The 18023-nt window shown below is 51.2% G+C and overlaps 1 protein-coding gene across 1 annotated transcript in view; it reads left to right on the top strand.

The window, feature by feature from the left end:
* Window positions 1–18023, top strand: part of LAMB2 (laminin subunit beta 2) — a 55810-nt gene that overhangs the window by 31479 nt on the left and 6308 nt on the right. The window contains exons 18-30 of the mRNA XM_035106866.3: window positions 836–979; window positions 2219–2450; window positions 2662–2825; window positions 3058–3282; window positions 4531–4748; window positions 5265–5361; window positions 7434–7806; window positions 8876–9060; window positions 10998–11239; window positions 13103–13306; window positions 13535–13679; window positions 14296–14503; window positions 16451–16592. Of these exons, the coding sequence (XP_034962757.1) occupies window positions 836–979; window positions 2219–2450; window positions 2662–2825; window positions 3058–3282; window positions 4531–4748; window positions 5265–5361; window positions 7434–7806; window positions 8876–9060; window positions 10998–11239; window positions 13103–13306; window positions 13535–13679; window positions 14296–14503; window positions 16451–16592 (2579 nt within the window). The remainder of the gene's footprint in view (window positions 1–835; window positions 980–2218; window positions 2451–2661; window positions 2826–3057; window positions 3283–4530; window positions 4749–5264; window positions 5362–7433; window positions 7807–8875; window positions 9061–10997; window positions 11240–13102; window positions 13307–13534; window positions 13680–14295; window positions 14504–16450; window positions 16593–18023) is intronic.

Here is an 18023-nt window from a genome sequence, read left to right as displayed (position 1 = left end):
CCCACACTAAGAGGGAGCAATGCTGCTCCACATCCTTGCTAGGTTGCATGCATGTTGCCTGTGCCACATAGATAGTGCTTCTCGGCATCTGATACTGGAGTGGGCAAGCTGGGGAAGAAGAAGAAGAAGAGTTTGGATTTGATATCCCGCTTTATCACTACCCTAAGGAGTCTCAAAGCGGCTAACATTCTCCTTTCCCTTCCTCCCCACAACAAACACTCTGTGAGGTGAGTGGGGCTGAGAGACTTCAAAGAAGTGTGACTAGCCCAAGGTCACCCAGCAGCTGCATGTGGAGGAGCGGAGAGGTGAACCCGGTTCCCCAGATTATGAGTCTACCGCTCTTAACCACTACACCACACTGGGGACGTGTAGGCAGCTACCTTTGGCCAAACCAGATGACTGGTCTTTCTCGTTCGTGGAACTGTAGAGCTGGAAGGGACCACAAGGGTCGTCTAGCCCAACCGCCTGCAACGCTGGAATCTTTTGCTCAGCATGGGGCTTGAACTCATGACCCTGAAATCAAGAGTCTTATACTCTACCACCTGAGCCATGTAGGACTTTGGTTTTGCCTACACTGACTTGCAGCAGCTCTCCAGGGTTTTGGGCAAGATACATTTGCAGCCCTGCCTGGAGATTCCAGGGATTGAACCAGCAACCTTCTGCACGCAAAGCAGAGGCTCTGCCGCTGAGCTACTGCCGTTGCAACCTCTCTCAGTGTCTTTCACAGGCCCTTTTATGTATATCAGAGGAAGGGAGGCTCCTGCTGGCTTGTAGCGGAAGGGTGCCTCTTTCCTTTCGTCCCCCTGCCTCCTACTCACTCTCCCTTTGCCCCCAGCCTGCCTGTGCAGCCCCCAGGGATCGCTGAGCTCCGAGTGCCGTCCGGATGGGGGGCAGTGCCAATGCAAGCCTCACGTCGTGGGCCGCCGCTGTGAACGTTGCTCCCCCGGCACCTACGGCTTTGGGCCTGGTGGCTGCAAAGGTGAGTATAATTCAGGTTCCGACCTTTCTTCCCCAAACCCTTTCGCCTTCCCTTTTGAAAGCATAGGCCAATCCTCGCTGGGCTCCTGCATTTCAGCCAGTGCTGATGTAAACACTCTGCTAGGACGGAACCGCTGGGAACATAGAGCTGTCCGGTCTCCTCTTGCTCCTGCCGTTGCACCAAAGTGCAAACCCGCATTTGAAACTCCTCCTTGGGCTGTAGAAGAGGAGCTGCTTGCAGAGTTGGAGATGGAGGAGCAATATGGGGGGAGGAAATGATAACATGCCCCCTGCCTCCCTCTTGCTCCTCCACCCACTATTAACCCCCCTCCCCCAGTAGCAGCTGACAGGGCAGGGGTGCTTGCCTGACCTCCTGTCACCTGAGTCACCACGACTCACCCAGAAGTGAGGTCAGTGCAGTGCAAGCGCACCAACAGAACCAATCCTCCACTTGCACCGTGCTGACCTCCCCACCACCTTGCCTCTCTCTCCCAGTAAGTTGCAGTGATGCAGGTGGCAGGAGGTCAGGTAAAGTGCTCCTGCCCTGCCAACTGCTACTAGGAGGGCAGAGGAACAAGAAGAGACTGAGTGAGACAAACCATGAACCCAGGTTTGGTCAGCATGCTAAGCCAAACCATCGTTTAGCTCACAACAACCCAGCTGCAACAGGACCAGAGGAGAAGCAAAGTGACTCAATCTCCCCACCTCATGTTTGCACCTTCACAGAATTCGCGGTGTGTCTTAGTGTTACGTGCAAACGAGCTCGCTCTGCTTTTTACTTTCCTCAAGGCACCTCCCCTATTACAGATATTGTAGCACTTGCACTCAAATGACAGGTTTGTTTGTTTTTTTACAAAACTGAAGCAGCTGTGCATTTCCTGTAGATGGTCTCTTTATTTTTCTCTCTGTCCTTCGATGTACCTTTTCGTCCTGCCATTAGCTGATGGACGCTGCAAAAATCTTAAATGATCGGGTTCAGGGAAAGATGGTGCGAGTGCATTAATTTTCATGCAAAGCAAGCACGTTTCCATTCTGTGATTTGCATAATTGGATGTTGAAACTTCTCGGCACAGACTGCGAAGCACCCTAGCAGACACGGGTGAAGGGGGTTTGCATATATGGGGGGGGGGGGCGGCGGCACATGATGAGCAGGTCAGGAGGCATCCACAGATCATTACCTTGTGTGTCGAGAGGAGCAGCAGGCAGCGTGTGTGTGACTTCTGCTCCCCTCCCCTTGCAGTGTGCCAATGCAACAGCGAAGGCTCTCTGAGCGGTTTCTGCGACAACTTCAACGGGCAGTGCCCGTGCCGGCCTGGCGCCTTTGGGCCGCGCTGTGACCACTGCCAGCCCGGCCACTGGGGCTTCCCCAGCTGCCGCCCATGCCACTGCAACGGGCGCTCGGAGGAATGCGACCCACGGACGGGCAGCTGTTTGCATTGCCGGGGCCACACAGAAGGAGATCGATGCCAAAGGTGAGCATCCTGGGACCCCCCCCCCGGTGGAAATAGGGGGTGCACACAATCTGGTGTCCCAGGTGTACGAAGTCCAGAGGGAAAGGCCTCCTGGCGAGGCCTAACTTCCACTATTTGCAAACCACGATCTGCAAACAGCCCTGGGGATGAGCCCCCACACCAATGGCAACAAATATGTTCATCAAACCCTTTTTGTTCCCCCAAATTGCAGTTGCGTGTCCGGATTCTATGGGAACCCATCGCTGGCCTCTGGGGGCCACTGCCGGCCCTGCCCCTGCCCTGAGGCACCTGGCTCTGGACGCCATTTTGCCGCTGCTTGCCGCCAAGATGGCCGCTCTGGGACAGTAGTTTGTAGCTGCCTCCCAGGCTATACAGGCAAGTCCACCTTTCTGGCGCCCTGTAGCCCTAGGATTGGGGGCTTGAGAGGAGATGAGAGGAAGGGGCGCAACGGAGACAGAAGCCCAACCTTGTGACTTCCTTGTTAAGTCACGGTATTCTGGGAACATGAGTGGGTTGATAGACCTGTGGTCGTGGTTTATGTGTGTGTTGCAGCGGAGGTGGGGGCTAGGCGCCTTTTACCTCACACGGTGCCTTTTGCCTCACACAGGCCCGCGCTGTGACGAGTGCGCTCCTGGTTATTACGGCAACCCTTGGCAGGCTAGGGGGCGGTGCCAGCCCTGCGCATGCAACAACAACATTGACGTGGCAGATCCGGGATCTTGTGACCGACGCACAGGCCGCTGCCTCCGCTGCCTCTACCACACCGAGGGCGACCAGTGCCAACACTGCCAGGGAGGCTATTATGGGGATGCCACGCGACGCACCTGCCGCCGTAAGTGTCTCTTGTGCAGAGAGATGCGTTTTCCATCCGGCGCACGTTGCTCCCATCGCTACCTGCCTAACCCTGACTCTTGGTGGTCCTTCAGTAAACTAAAGAGGATCAGGCCTCAGGCTCCCTGATTATTTGTCAACAGCCGGCCTGTAAATTTTATGGGGGAAGGAGGTCGCCCTGAGCACTCTGGGTTTATGGTCCGGGACGACCAGCTGCACCTTAAATCTTAACCACATATCATTTTGTTATTCCTAAGTTCGGATCCCAACAAAATCGTTAACTGTGAATGAAACCCCCTAAGGCACCCATGTCCCCTTCCTGTAAGATAGGTCAGTTATATTGAGACCCAAGAGGAAAGCTTGTCTTCAAAATGCTGTGGGGAACTTGGTGTTTTAATTCAGTATCTGGCATATTTTAGAGGACCAAGAATGTGAGCTTCTTGTTTCTTTTTTTTAAAAAAAACTAGGAAAGTGGGGGGGGGGGGACAAAACACAAAAATCCAGTTTCTAGTCCTCAGGATTGCTAATAAATGGGACTAGTAATATTGCTGGGGCTAAGGTGCAGTGGTAAGAAGGCAGGCTTCTTTGCCTTCCACACAGAACAAGGATGGCTGCTTTATCACACACAAATGCTTGTGGGGAACAATTTAGGAGTCTGATTATCTGCAATGCCCTTTCATGCCCCATATCCACCCCCATCGTTCTGCCCGGACACTGAGGTCCAGCTCCGAGGTCCTTCTTGCGGTTCCCTCATTGCGAGAAGCCAAGTCGCAGGGAACCAGGCAGAGGGCCTTCTCGGTGGTGGCGCCTGCCCTGTGGAACGCCCTCCCATCAGATGTCAAAAAGGAAAACAGCTACCAGATTTTTAGAAGACATCTGAAGGCAGCCCTGTTTAGGGAGGCTTTTAATGTTTAAGAAATTAGTGTATTTTAATGTTTCTGTTGGAAGCCGCCCAGAGTGGCTGGGGAAACCCAGCCAGATGGGTAGGGTATAAATTATTATTATTATTATTATTATTATTATTATTATTATTATTATATATCCCCCCCACCGCACTACCTTGCTGAAGTGTGAAAGCTGCCTAGGTTTCTTATGCCCAAATGAGGCATGGTTTCTTTTTAAATCTACATGACTGCATATTTAATGTTCGTGCCGATCCATTGCTTAGCCCTCCAAGCGGAGGCTCTTTCTTCGACCTGCCATTTTGAAAGCACCACTATTTCTCTTGTGTGTGGTTCCCTCCCTGCAGGTTGCTCCTGTAACTTCCTGGGCACGGTTCGCAGCCAGTGCCCGTCGCAGGACCAGTGCCAGTGTGAGCGGTACAGTGGGCAATGCCAGTGCCTGCCCAACGTCCAGGGGCAGAACTGTGACCGCTGCGCTCCCAACTTCTGGAACCTGGCCAGCGGTCAAGGCTGCCAGCCCTGTGACTGCCACCCGCAGTACTCCCTGAGCTCGGCTTGCAATCAGGTTAGGGTGGGAAGCTGTGTGCCAGGCGAGGCTGGGAGCCTCTAGGGCAGGAGGGGGAGGGAAGCATTTTCTTCTAGGGAACCTTCTGAGGGCCACATGCCAGGGATCAGAAGAAACAAAGGTGGTTGGAGTGGAGAGCATAGGAACACAGGGAGCTGCCTTATCCTGAGCCAGCCCATTGGTCCATCCAGCTCAGTAGCGTCTACACTGACTGGCAGCAGCATTGCAGGGCCTCGGACAGGGGATGTTGCCAGCCCTACCTGGAAATGCCAGAGATTGAACCTGGGACTTCCCGCATGCTAAGCTCATCTTCCATGGCAACTTCCTTAGACCCAGCTAAAGCTAGGGGCTGAGAGGTAGTGTGAAGCAGTGGTTAGGGTGCCTGATTAGGATCCAGATCTTTGCTTTTGTACCCTGACAACGCCTTCCGTGTCTCAGTTTTCCATGGGGCAGGGTACAAAGGGCTCGCTTTGGGGAGTTCTTGAAGTTGTAATACAAACTGTGCCTGCCTTGTAGTTTACAGGGCAATGCCAATGTCGGCCAGGTTTCGGGGGGCGCACCTGCTCGGAATGCCAGGAGAACCATTGGGGGGAGCCTAGCCAGCAGTGCAGAGGTGAGTGCTGCGTATTCTGAGATACACACTGATCTCCACAAACTCAGACACAATATTTGAAAAACATAGAATTCTATTTCACATGTCAACACGACCTCATAAATTAGCTGACGAAGATGTCCATATCGAAACAGGGCCCTGTCTGGGTTCTCTGACTGAATCTACTCGGCATTCTGGTTCTATATAAAACAACCCTTTTAACACTTTTAGAATCGGACTGATATTTATGGATATTATTAGTTGATAGCTTTTGTGTCTTTACACTGTAATGTACTACTATTTTCTAAGTTGTAACATTTATTTTAAACTATTTATACTCTAGTGAACTTGAAGCTCATTTCTTGTTTGTATTCATTTGTTCTGTTCAAGACTGTTAGTCTTACCAGAATACATACCTTAGTTGACTGTAACTCGCGAGTAGGATTTATTCCTAACATTGAAATTTCTGGCCAGAGTTCTTGGTGTAAAAAAACCTTCTTTTCGGTGTATCTACAATTTATTTAACATTTGCACTGGGCCAGGCAGGGATTCTGTTGGAAGCCGCCCAGAGTGGCTGGGGAAACCCAGCCAGATGGGCGGGGTATAAATAAATTATTACTATTACTATTACTATTATTTCATTTAAGCGAGTTTCTAGTGTTGATGCCCGTGAAGGTGATGGTTTGGATTCCAAGAACTATGAATTAAATTATGTTTCCTCAAAGCAGTTTACCCCTATTTCACATCTCAGCCCCATTCACCTCTCTCCCCCAAAACGACACTTCCTAAGGGTCAAGAGATGCTCCAGAATTGGGTTCCTTCTGCTTGCACAGGAGGAACTCTTGAGTCCAAGCTGCTGTTTAAGAAAGGGGAATCCCCCTACTTCATTGAGAGTTTCCTTGTAAAGTACAATGCACTGGAGACTTCCTGTGCCTTTTGTAATAGTTATTTGATCATGTACAAGGAGAGCCTGCTGGAAGCAAACTGGCTCCTGAAGCAGGCAGCACAACCAATTAATCCAGCATTAGATTCTCAAAGGCTGACATTTGCGTCCCAGTTTCGGCAAACTCGCCAGCTAAACATCCAGCACTTAATCTGACACTCACTTCCTGCCCAAATGGACGTTTTTCTGCCTAGTCCACTCGCTGAAGGACATGACTCACTAAAAGGCTGGGTGTCCAATCTCATAACAATATGCTTGAAAGTGCGAGGGTAATCAAGATGGGGGAAATCCTAGAAGCCAGTTAGTATTCCAAGCAATGACGATTGAGATCAACTCAGCTTCTTGATTCTGTTATGAAGCCGTTTGGAGTGGGCGATTAAATACTAGATAGCAGTCTACTGGCACACACGGTGAAATAATATGAACGGCATTTAAATAGGCAGAGCTACCGGTCGGAGACTGTGTTCTACAAAGAGCAATTTGGAGACCCTTGGTTCAGACTATTATGGGATTTGTTTCTTTTGTCATGCTTTCTGGACTTTGGCACCTTCAAGAGGTGCCTGGAAAGGTGTGAGGGTGTATCCCTAGTTGGCAAAGAAGCAGGGTTGTTGGTTGGACACACACAGCATATTGTTGTAGGAGAACTCTGCTAGAGGAAGGAGGGACACCCAGTTGTGGTGCTAGTAGCTGACATAACAGCACAAATATTGCTGTAAAGTCATATCAGTTTTCTCCAACTCGGCATTCATAGCAGGATGGTGGGTGGACAAAATGCACAGTTCTACTCCCAGCATGGAGTTTGTTGTTTTATCGAAGCCACTAACATGAGTCTGACCAAACTGCGGGAGGCAGTGGAAGACAGGAGTGCCTGGTGTGCTCTGGTCCATTGGGTCACGAAGAGTCGGACACGACTAACCGACTAAACAACAACTCGCAGCATCTGCATGAACTGGGCTGTGAACTGGGTACCTTTGTCGGAGACAATCCCCTGCGGTAGTCCATGCAGCTTGAAAATGTGGTCTACAAAGAGCTGGGTGGTTTCCTAGGAGGTGGGGGAGCCCTTTACGTGGGATGAGGTGCTTGGAAGATGCCACATGTGAAGGAATAACTCTCTCTCTCTCTCCTTTACGGTGTTTTATGTTGCGGGCAGCCTGTGACTGTGACCCGCGTGGGATCGAGAAGCCGCAATGCCACCGCATCTCTGGGCACTGCTCGTGCCTCCCGGGGGTCTCGGGCGTGCGCTGTGACCAGTGTTCCCGAGGTTTTGCCGGCGAGTTCCCCGCCTGCCAGCCGTGCCACCAGTGCTTTGGGGACTGGGACCGCATTGTGCAGGATTTGGCCGCACGCACCCGCAGCCTTGCGCAGCGTGCCCGACAGCTTCAGCAGACGGGCCTCACCGGGGCATTTGAGGGCACCTTCCGTCGACTCCAGGACAAGCTGAGTGCAGTCCAGGCCATTGTCAATGCTCGCAATGCCACCGCCACTGCAATCACCAACCTCTTGCAGAATATGGATTCGCTGCGGTGAGTGAAAGGTGGCCTTGGTACCCGTATATGTGCAGAGGAAATGGGCTTGGCTGGAGCCTTGGAGCAGTGGGTAGGCAGGGTAGGAACTGAGCTGCTGCATTCAATTTTTGTTTGGCTTCTCCCAAAGAATCCCAGGTACAGTAGTATCTCGCAAGACGAATGCCCTGCAAGATGAATTTTTCGCAAGACGAATTTGTCTAGCAAAAAATTCGTATTGCGAATCGCGGTTTCCCATAGGAATGCATTTAAATTTAATTAATGCGTTCCTATGGGCAAAAAAAAGAAATTCCAATGCAATCCTATGGGAAACTGCGATTCGCAAGACGAATTTTTTGCAAAACGAATTGACTTGCGGAACGAATTAAATTCGTCTTGCGAGGCACCACTGTACCATAGTTTGTTTGGGGAGCTGGGATTCTCCCTCTCCCTCTCTCTCTTTTTACATTTTTTAATTTGCAAGTTTCTCAGATTAAAACTTTACATTCATATATCGAACGAACAACATAGACTCCAAAGAATTTCTAGGACTTCCCTCCTCCCCTTTGTGGGTCCTATTGTTAATCATTTCCTCCTGCATTTTTTATGATAACCCACATCTTTTACATCTCCATTGTGTCCAAAACTCACCATTAAACTGGAAGTGCTATTACAATCCTACTAAAGATTTTAACTGTTTGCAATGGTTTTTAAGATAGGTTACAAATTTCCCCCATTCCTTATTAAAATTTTGGTCTTCCTGATTTCTGATTCTTCTGTGCCTTTAGCCATTTCGGCATCATCCACCAACTTGATCTGCCATTCTTCTCTGGTAGGGACTTTATCTTCTTTCTATCTCTGGGCCAATAACATCCGTGCAGCTGTGGCGGCATACATAAATAGTTCTTTTCCTGCTCCCTTGGGGTTTCGGCACCTAGAATTCCTAAAAGAAAGGCTTCAGGGTTGTTGTTGTTTTTTAGAAAAGGCTATTTATTTCATTTCTCCGAAGAGGAACAGTGGGTGGTTCAATCCTGGGTGGCAGTGCACCTCCCTCCCTCCCTCCCGCTTCTCACTTACGTCCTCTTACCAGGCAAGAGATTGCCGATGTCACGGAAACGCTGACCAGCCTGGAAGGGTTGCTGACGGCCACCCAGGACAGGAACTTCAATGCCAACCATGCTCTAGGCACGCTGGAACGTGCCGCTCGGGCCCTGAACCTCAGCCTCGCAGACCTCACGCGCCAGCTGGAGGCGCTCAAGAATGCCAATGTGCTGGGTAAGTGCGTGTCCAAAGTGACCCAAGAAACATACTCCCCCCTCCCCATTTTTACCCAGCCCTTTTGTCAAACGTAGAATTGCAGTTCTTCTCCCCCTGGCCCCACAACCCTTTTGACTTGCAGCCTCTGCTCATGAGCCAGGGTGGAGGCCAGGCTTGTTCTTTCCAGTCATGTCCTGCTTCCAAATTTCCTCTGAGCGTTTAGCTCCCAAAAGAGAAAGTAAATGATGCTTCACCTGTTTTCAAACCAGAAACTGTATTTGTTTAGGGAAGTTTTAATGTGCGATATTTTAATGTATTTTAATCTTTGTTGGAAGCCGCCCAGAGTGGCTAGGGAAACCCAGCCTGATGGGCGGGGTACAAATAAAAAATTTATTATTATTATTATTATTATTAGTGGGGAAACACAAGTGCATTCCTTTCCAGTCTTTTGCATTGCCTTGTTAAGTCTGCTCCCATACGCCAGGCTCCTTTTTGTGTGTGTGCTTTTTTTTTGTTTTTTTCAAATCACTTTTATTGGTTTTCCTGTAAATACAAGAACAACATAGAGTTGTACCTTGGTTGACGAACGCGCTGCGAGTCAAACGTTTTGGCTCTTGAATGCCGTAAACCCAGAAGCAAGTGTTCTGGTTTGCGAACATTCTTTGGAACCCGAACGTCTGGCGCGGCTTCCGATTGGCTGCAGCGGCTTCCTGCAGCCAATCGGAAGCCGCACCTTGGTTTTCAAACGTTTTGGAAGACGAACGGACTTCCAGAACAGATTTCGTTCAGCTTCCAAGTTACAACTGTATAACCACAGCAAGTTGTCCAGTGGTACATTAAGTTTAATATGCAGTACACAAGCAGTATGCTTATTTATGCATTATCAATTCCAGTATCCTCTCCACAGAGATTCTTGAGGCTCCCAATTTGTTTGACAAGGGGGCTGTTTTGGAGCACATTGGACCCCTATTGTGAGGGACTTCTCAGTAGTGGCACCTGCCCTGTGGAACACCCTCCTGTCAAATATCAAAGACGTAAACAACTATATGACTTTTAGAATACATCTGAAGGCAGCAGCCCCATGTAGGGAAGTTTTTAATGTTTCATGCTGTTTTTATATTTCACTGGAAGCCGCCCAGAGTGGCTGGGCAACCCAGTCAGGTGGGCGACATACAAATTATTATTATGGGGGTTTCCCATAGGTCTAGCACAGGGGTCCCCAAACTAAGGCCCGGGGGCTGGATGCGGCCCAATTGCCTTCTAAATCCGGCCCGCGGATGGTCCGGGAATCAGCATGTTTTTACGTGAATAGAATGTGTCCTTTTATTTAAAATGCATCTCTGGGTTATTTGTGGGGCCTGTCTGGTGTTTTTACATGAGTAGAATGTGTGCTTTTATTTAAAATGCATCTCTGGATTATTTGTGGGGCCTGCCTGGTGTTTTTACATGAGCAGAATGTGTGCTTTTATTTAAAATGCATCTCTGTGTTATTTGTGGGGCATAGGAATTCATTCATATATTTTTTTCAAAATATAGTCCGGCCCCCCACAAGGTCTGAGGGAAGGTGGACCGGCCCCCTGCTGAAAAAGTTTGCTGACCCCTAGCAGGACAGAATACATGGGCTTCAGACCTTACAGCTGAACTGCTATTGTCACTAGTATTAATATTCCTGGCTGAATCCCTCCAGAGACTTTCTAAGACACATCTTGCTTTCAAGTGCCTTTGGGAACAATGAAAAGAACCTCTGTCCTCAAGTTTCAAAGTAAATGTATTGGGTGCACATTGAAAGGCCCATTCAGATGTTAGTTTCTGGATGCAGCAAAAGGCTCGTTTGCCCCACCCCTAAGCAATATTTTTTCTCTCTCTCCAAGACCTCACTGATCTTGGTAGTGAGAAAAAGAAAAAAGACCCAAAGCAGTCCTGTTCTTTAATCCCACCCCGACTCCCCCTGGCAGGTGCCTATGACAGCGTCCGCCAGTCCTTTATCCAATCGCGGGAAGCTGAGCACCGGGCCAACGCTTCCACGGTGGGTTTCGCCAGCCCTGTCGGCCAATCGGCCGCATCCCGGCGACGCACAGAGCACCTGATGGCAGCCCGGAGAGACGCTTTCAATCGGCAGAATGCAGCCAACCGGCGAGCCCTGACCGACCTGTCGACACGCGTTCGAGGGCTGAGCCTGCATCGGATCAATGAGAAGGTGGGTGGGGAAGCTGCGAAGGAAACACCACAAGGTAAAGCGTGTGAGAGCCAGATACTGACAGGCTTCCAGCTCCCTGAGGTAGCCAGTCATGTCTTGGTTGAGGGGGAAAGGCTAGCTCAAGAACTTTTCAGACCGCGCTGCTAAGTTTCTTCTCTGTGAACCGCACGGAGCAAAGGCAAGGAACCTTTTCCCGCCTCTTGGGGGCCACATTCTCTTCTGGGCAAGCACCTCAAGGCCACATGCTGGTGGTTGGGCAGAGCCAGAGGCAAAAGTGGCCGGAGCGAAGAAGGAAACCTTTTGACAGCAGGCGAGTGTCAGGGACCGGTTGGACGCAGAGGAATAGTGAGGGAGGGGAACCATCTGGGGAACTCCCAAGGGAAGAAGGCTCAAAGCCCAGGGACTGGTGGTGAGATGACAACGAGTGGTCAGAGGGAGAAGACTGGGAGGAGGTTTTCAGAAGCTGAAGAGGTAACAGGGTTCAGCAAGTGGAGGGAGTCTGTAGCAGAGAGAAGTCCAGAATCAGAGGCAGAAGCGGGAGCAGGACTGTGGGATGAGGGAGGCCAAGAGGCAGAGAAGAGTCTGGCTGGTGAAGAGGCACGGGTGTGGTGGTCCCAGGGGTTACCCAAGAGGGGAAGTCCAAGTGCGGTCCGTGGTTCGTAGGTTCAGGGTAGAGACAGTCCAAAGAAGCCAAGGCTGGGAGCAGGGCAGGGCGTCAGGTGAGGTCAGGAACAGGTACGAAGTCCGGGAACTAAGGCAGGTCAGGATCGCAGGCAGGGAAGCGAGGCAGGAACACTGGCAGGATCTAGCAACCAACAATGTCACTCCCGCAACCTGGAGCAGGGTTTGGCTGCCTTTTATCTTGAACGGGGTAACGGATGGCCCCGATCCCCTGGCGACTCACTCCCTCGCCTTGCCTGGAGGCAAGCACTCCTCCTGCGAGTACTCAGGTCCATACCTGCCAAGTTGCTGTCGGAGAAATAAGGGACCGGGCCGGAAGTAGCAGGCCGGAAGTAGCGCTGCCGCCATTTTAGAACTGGGCGGAGCATGCTCAGAAGTGACTTTTGATGCTGCTTTGCCCAGTTCCAAAATGGCCACCGCGCCAGAATAAACCGGGAAAAAACAAAAAAATCCGTCTTTTCAGCTGGAAAAACGGGGATTTCCCGGGGAATACAGGAGACTTGGCAGCTATGCTCAGGTCCCTCCTTCTATCAGCCCTGAGTCTCTGCAGCTCAGGAGACGCCGGTGGGTCACTGGACTCAGGAGCCGCCTCAGCAGGGGGCCAGCTGCTGGTGACAACCCGGCTGATGGCAACGAGGTATCTCCTGCATCTGGCACCAAGTTAGGCTCAGGCCCCAGACTCGGCTCAGCTGATGCTTGTTGCAGGGGAGGCTGAGCAGACTGAGGCTCCTCAGAATCAGGCCTCAACCTCAGTTCAGCCGACGTCTCAGGCAAAGGGTCTGCTGCAGGCTGCGATTCCTCCGGCTCTGAGTCTGAGCCAGAGTCCCAGGCCATCACAACAGGTACCTCTCCTTCCTGCTGTGACAAGCTCCCCTCCCCTCCTGGTCTTCCAGAACTAGGAGAGGCCTGAAGAGGGCGGAGGAGAAATCAGCGTCACATAGTCTCACACAAGCGGAGACTCAGATTGCTTGGGGGAAACCCTGGAGGACCTAGGCAGCTGTGGGGAGGCAGGGCCCTTCATCTCTGCAACTGCTTCATAGGGGCAAGACCTACTGAGGAAGAGCTGCTGTGCTCATTGGGCCACTCCTGTGCCAATCCTGTTTTGTTTTTGTTTTAAACTTATTTCATGTGATTTACAGCTGGCGAGTTTCTTCATGCTTCCTCCAGCGCTCTCTCCTCTAGGTGTGCGGCGCTCCAGGGGACGCCCCCTGCTCCAGCAGCCCCTGCGGAGGGGCTGGTTGCCGTGACGAAGACGGCAGGCGTCACTGCGGGGGCCTCAACTGCAACGGGGCTGTGGCCACGGCCGACAACGCACTGGATCGAGCCCGCCACGCCGAAGGGGAGCTGCGCCGTGCTGTGGCTGACGTGGATGTCCTGCTGCGTCAGGTAAGCCATCAGAGGGGAGCAGCAGGCAAGGTAACCCGTGAGAGCCTTTCCGTTTTGCACCTATTTCGTTTCATCGGAAAGACCAGCAGCACAAAGGCCTGGACGTAGTTCTCAAGGCAGTAAACCGAGTTAGCTCTGGCTCTATTCCTGGAATGCAATGCTCCCTGCATCCTTAGGCCTCTGCTTCCCCCTGCTGGCTGACTAGGGGACCTGGTGTGTCCTTTGCAGGTGGCCGAGGCAAAGGCACGGGCAGGTGAGGCAAAGCAGAGGGCACAGGCCGCGTTGGACAACGCTAATGCCACCAAAGCCCGGCTGGAGCGCTCCAACAAGGAACTGCGGGACCTCATCCAGCAAATCAAGGGGTTCCTGAATCGTAAGTGTGGGATTGGGCTGCCCCCTACACCAGTCCCTAATTGTATTTTGTCCATTGCTGTCTCAAAAAGACAGCTCATGTAACGTACGGTACATCACGTGCCACTAAACAATCCAATAAAATGACACTTTTAAACAGCTCCCCCCCCCCAAAAAAACCCCACTATAGTTTGTTAAGGCTGCTGAGAGCTGTAAAGAGACCCCATTATTCACCCTCACAGATCAACAATTCCTAAAGTAGTTGGACAGTCGACCCCTCCTCACAAGGAGCTCTCGCAGAGAATAAACAGAATGCAATCTTAATGTTGAAAAGAATAAAACAAAAGCCAATTACATTCATGTTCCTGCCAAAAAGGGAAGGGCAAATTTCCATACCAAAAAGTGAAGGATGTCGCTGCACCTCCTTATACAAGTTCCAGGCAGGGCTGTGGGGCAAGGCAGGTGGACATATTTACCCCTTGATGGTTCCAGCAGAGTGCGTGCGTGCGTGTCGGGGGATATTCAGACAGGGATGAAAGAAAGCAGGGAAGAGGGGACATTTGCAGTGGGTCTTCCGAGAAGCAGGGGCCTGTTGTTCTACCCGTCCACGGTGCTGACTGACCCCATCCCTCACACAGTTGAGGGGGCCGACCCTGACAGCATTGCTCTGGTGGCCTCCCGCGTGCTGGAACTCTCCATCCCAGCGTCCCCTGCGCAGATCCACCACCTTGCTGAGGAAATCAAGGAGCGCGTCAGCAGCCTGGCCAATGTGGACGCCATCTTGGACCAAACGGCGGGAGACGTGCGTGTGGCGGGGCAGCTGCTGCAAGACGCACGCCGCGCCAAGTGAGTGTGCGAGGGGGCCGGAGAGGGCGTGGGGCGGAGGCTGCTCCTGTCAGACCCAGAGGAGAGGCCATAGGGACAGAAGTGTGCTCCCCTTAGTCATTCTCCCTTCGTGAGCAGCAACTAGTTATTCAGCAAAGGGAAAGGAAGTTGGGGGAGCGTAGGAGTTTGCAGTTCGGGACCAGCACCCTGTCAGAACTCTCCACAGCTGCTGTTAAAACCTGAACTGATGGTGGGCTTATTATTCGGTTTGGACATGGGTTCAAATCCCCTCTCCTCCATGAAGCTCACCATTGGGCCTTAGGCTGAGAGAAAAGAACCTCCTTTGTTGGGTGTATTGCCAAGTTAAATGAGGAGAATTGTGAAGCATTGTGCATACCAGATACTGCTAGAAACATGATTGTACTGGTGATGGGAGTACCCCGTTTTCCCCGGGAAACCCCCGTTTTTTACTTACCTTTTCCCGGTGGTCCCTCGTATCACTTCATCTCCCGTTTTTCTCCATTATTTTCTCCTGCCGGCGGCCATTTTTTTCTTTCTGATTTGCCCTTCTATGGGCACCAAAAATGGCCGCAGCCGGCTTCAAAATTCGCATCTATGCATGTCCAGAAGTGCATAGACGCGACTTCCGGTGTTGGCGGCGGCCATTTTTGGTGCCCATAGATGGGCAGAGCGACACCGGAAGTTGCATCGACGCACTTCATGACATGCGTAGAAGCGACTTTTGAAGCCGGCGGCGGCCATTTTTGGTGCCCATAGAAGGGCAAAACGACACCGGAAGTTACGGTGATGCAACTTCCGGTGTCACGCGGCTGCCGGTCCCGGATTCTGCAGTCCGGGACTTGGAAGGTAAGGATGGGAGGGCCTTCTACTAGGCTTTCGTGTGGCTGCGTTTCAGCAACCGAACAGAGTACAGTGATACCTCGGGTTAAGAACTTAATTCGTTCCGGAGGTCCGTTCTTAACCTGAAACTGTTCTTAACCTGAGGTTAAGCTAATGGGGCCTCCTGCTGCCGCCGTGCGATTTCTGTTCTCATCCTAAAGCAATGTTCTTAATCCAAGGTACTATTTCTGGGTTAGTGGAGTCCTGTAACTTGAAGTGTCTGTAACCTGAAGCACCTGTAACCCGAGGTACCACTGTACAAGGGTGGGGCAGTCACTGTTTGGGCTAGTTTGCCATCTAGGCTCAAATACAGGAGTGGTTTAGATGCAAAGAGGGCCAAACTTTCACTGATGTGGGGAAACATGGAGGCAGCTATACAATTAGCCATTCAAAAGCGGCTTAGTACAAAACAAATTAACTATGCAGAGCTAAAAACCAAACAGCAGGTCGAAATGGCAAAACAGGACCAGAAAGCTCAGGAACCAAGAAGACCAAAACTTTCAATAAAGAACGGGGGGAAATTACAACTTACCTTGAGAGACCACGGTAAGCAGGTGAAAACATTAGCAGGATTGTCATAACACTTGTAGTGCAGAAATTACTATGGAGAAAATGGAGAGACATAAAACTTGGATGGTGAAATAATATGCATTTGAAAAGGTTGATAATAGGACCCATGGACGGGGGGGAGGGGGGAAGTCTAGAGATTTGGAGAAATCTCTAAATATGGATCTGTATTTGGCAATGTCATAATTCTACACTTGTGAAATCAAATATATATATTTTCAAAAAATAAAAACTGAGCAGCGGGGAACACAAATGGTCAGCACGAAAACATTCAGGGAGCAGATAAGTCAGCCAGATTCGTTTTCAGGGCTCTGTTTCACCCAGAGAGAGGGCTTGGCACGGATCTCGGAGGAGGGGGGGGAAGTAAACGACACCTGTACACAGAGATCCCACCTGACAAATGGCCATGGATTTGTCATCCCGGCCATCGCAGCAGCAGTGGGGACACTAGTGCACATAGCGCTTGTGCTCACACTTGCTGCACGTTTTTCCCGTCTCCAGCGCTCGAGCAGAGAGCGTAAAGACTGCAGCCGAAGCAGTGAAGAAGGCTCTGGACGACGCCAAACGGGCTCAAAGCGCCGCCGAGAAAGCCATCCGCAACGCGGCCAGCGACATCTACAACACCGAGAATGTCGTTAATAGGGTAAGCCCCGCCGCTGTGCGCAGCCCTCCCCTGAAAGTGCATCATAATCGAACATTGAGAAGGACTTGGAACATAATCAGCTGCCCTTATGCCCTCGACAATTTAGCATCAAGCTCTGCTATCTCACTGCTCACCCCTCATTCTGGATTGTTTATGAGCCAAGTTGAAAAGCACAGGTCCCAATCGTGACTTACTTCCTACTTCTCTCCATTCGGAGAACTGCCCTTTCGTTCTTGCTCTTGGCTTCCTGCAACTTCACCAATTCCTGATCCACAAGAGGACCTCTCCTCTTATTCCTTGACTGCCACGCTTACTCAGGAGTCTTTGGTGAGGTACTTTGCTGAAAGCTTTCTGAAGATCCAAGTCCAAAGAAGCAAGGTGACTAGCACCCTGGAGAGCTCCAAGAAGCAACAAGGCTGAGTGCTTGTCTACACTTCCACTTGTCTAGAAACCACGGGTCCGAGTGCTTTTTCCACTTGGCCCACTTTTTCTAGGCATGGAACCAAGCAGTTTTGCCTTTGCCCCACTGCTTCCCTCCCAGAAAACCTGCTCTTTAGTGCTAAATCTGAACAAACAGCAATCCGCAAGAAAACAAAACAAAAAAACCCCAGTTGTTTGTTCCAATCCAATGCTAACAATTGGGTTTCCCTGGGGGGAAGCAGTGGGGCAAATGGAGATGTGGGCGAGCCCTCAGCCTTAATTAGGCCTACAGCAGGCATCCCCAAACTCGGCCCTCCAGCTGTTTTGGGACTACAACTCCCATCATTCCTAGCTAACAGGATCAGTGGTCGGGGATGATGGGAGTTGTAGTCCCAAAACATCTGGAGGGCCAAGTTTGGGGATGCCTGGCCTACAGCATCCTTGGAGCAGTCAGCCCTACCCCCGAGGAATGGAGCCTTTGCTTTTAAAGGGGAGGTGTCAATTTAATGAGTTGTGGATTCTGTTGAAACAGGGGAGGCCACGGTTCTGTTACGGTCTGCGAGCTGGAGCCCTCCATGCCTCAAAATGGTAATGCCATTGAGCCGTTGGCACTGAGGGCACCTCTGGCTGCAGAACTTCCAAAGATGGAAGGGCACCAGAGGCTGGTCCAAGATGCCCTCTAAATCCCATGCCTGCCAAGTTCCGGCCTGAGAAATAAGGGACTGGACCGGAAGTAGCGCTGCTGCCATTTTGGAACTGGGCGGAGCATGCTCAGAAGCGACTTTTGATGCTGCTCTGCCCTGTTCCAAAATGGCCGCCGCACCAGAAGTCGCGCTGCAGCCATTTTGGAACTGGTCAAAGCAGCATCAAAAGTCGCTTCTGAGCATGCTCCGCCCAGTTCCAAAATGGCTGCCGCGCCAAAATAAACCAGGAAAAAACAAAAAAAATCCGTTTTTTTCGGCTGGGAACAGCTGGAAAAACAGGGGTTTCCCGGGGAATACGGGAGACTTG

Source organism: Zootoca vivipara, chromosome 2, assembly GCF_965207765.1.
Source record: "Zootoca vivipara chromosome 2, rZooViv2.hap1.1, whole genome shotgun sequence".
Classification (NCBI taxonomy): Eukaryota; Metazoa; Chordata; class Lepidosauria; order Squamata; family Lacertidae; genus Zootoca; species Zootoca vivipara.
This window is presented reverse-complemented; position numbering and strand designations above follow the sequence as displayed.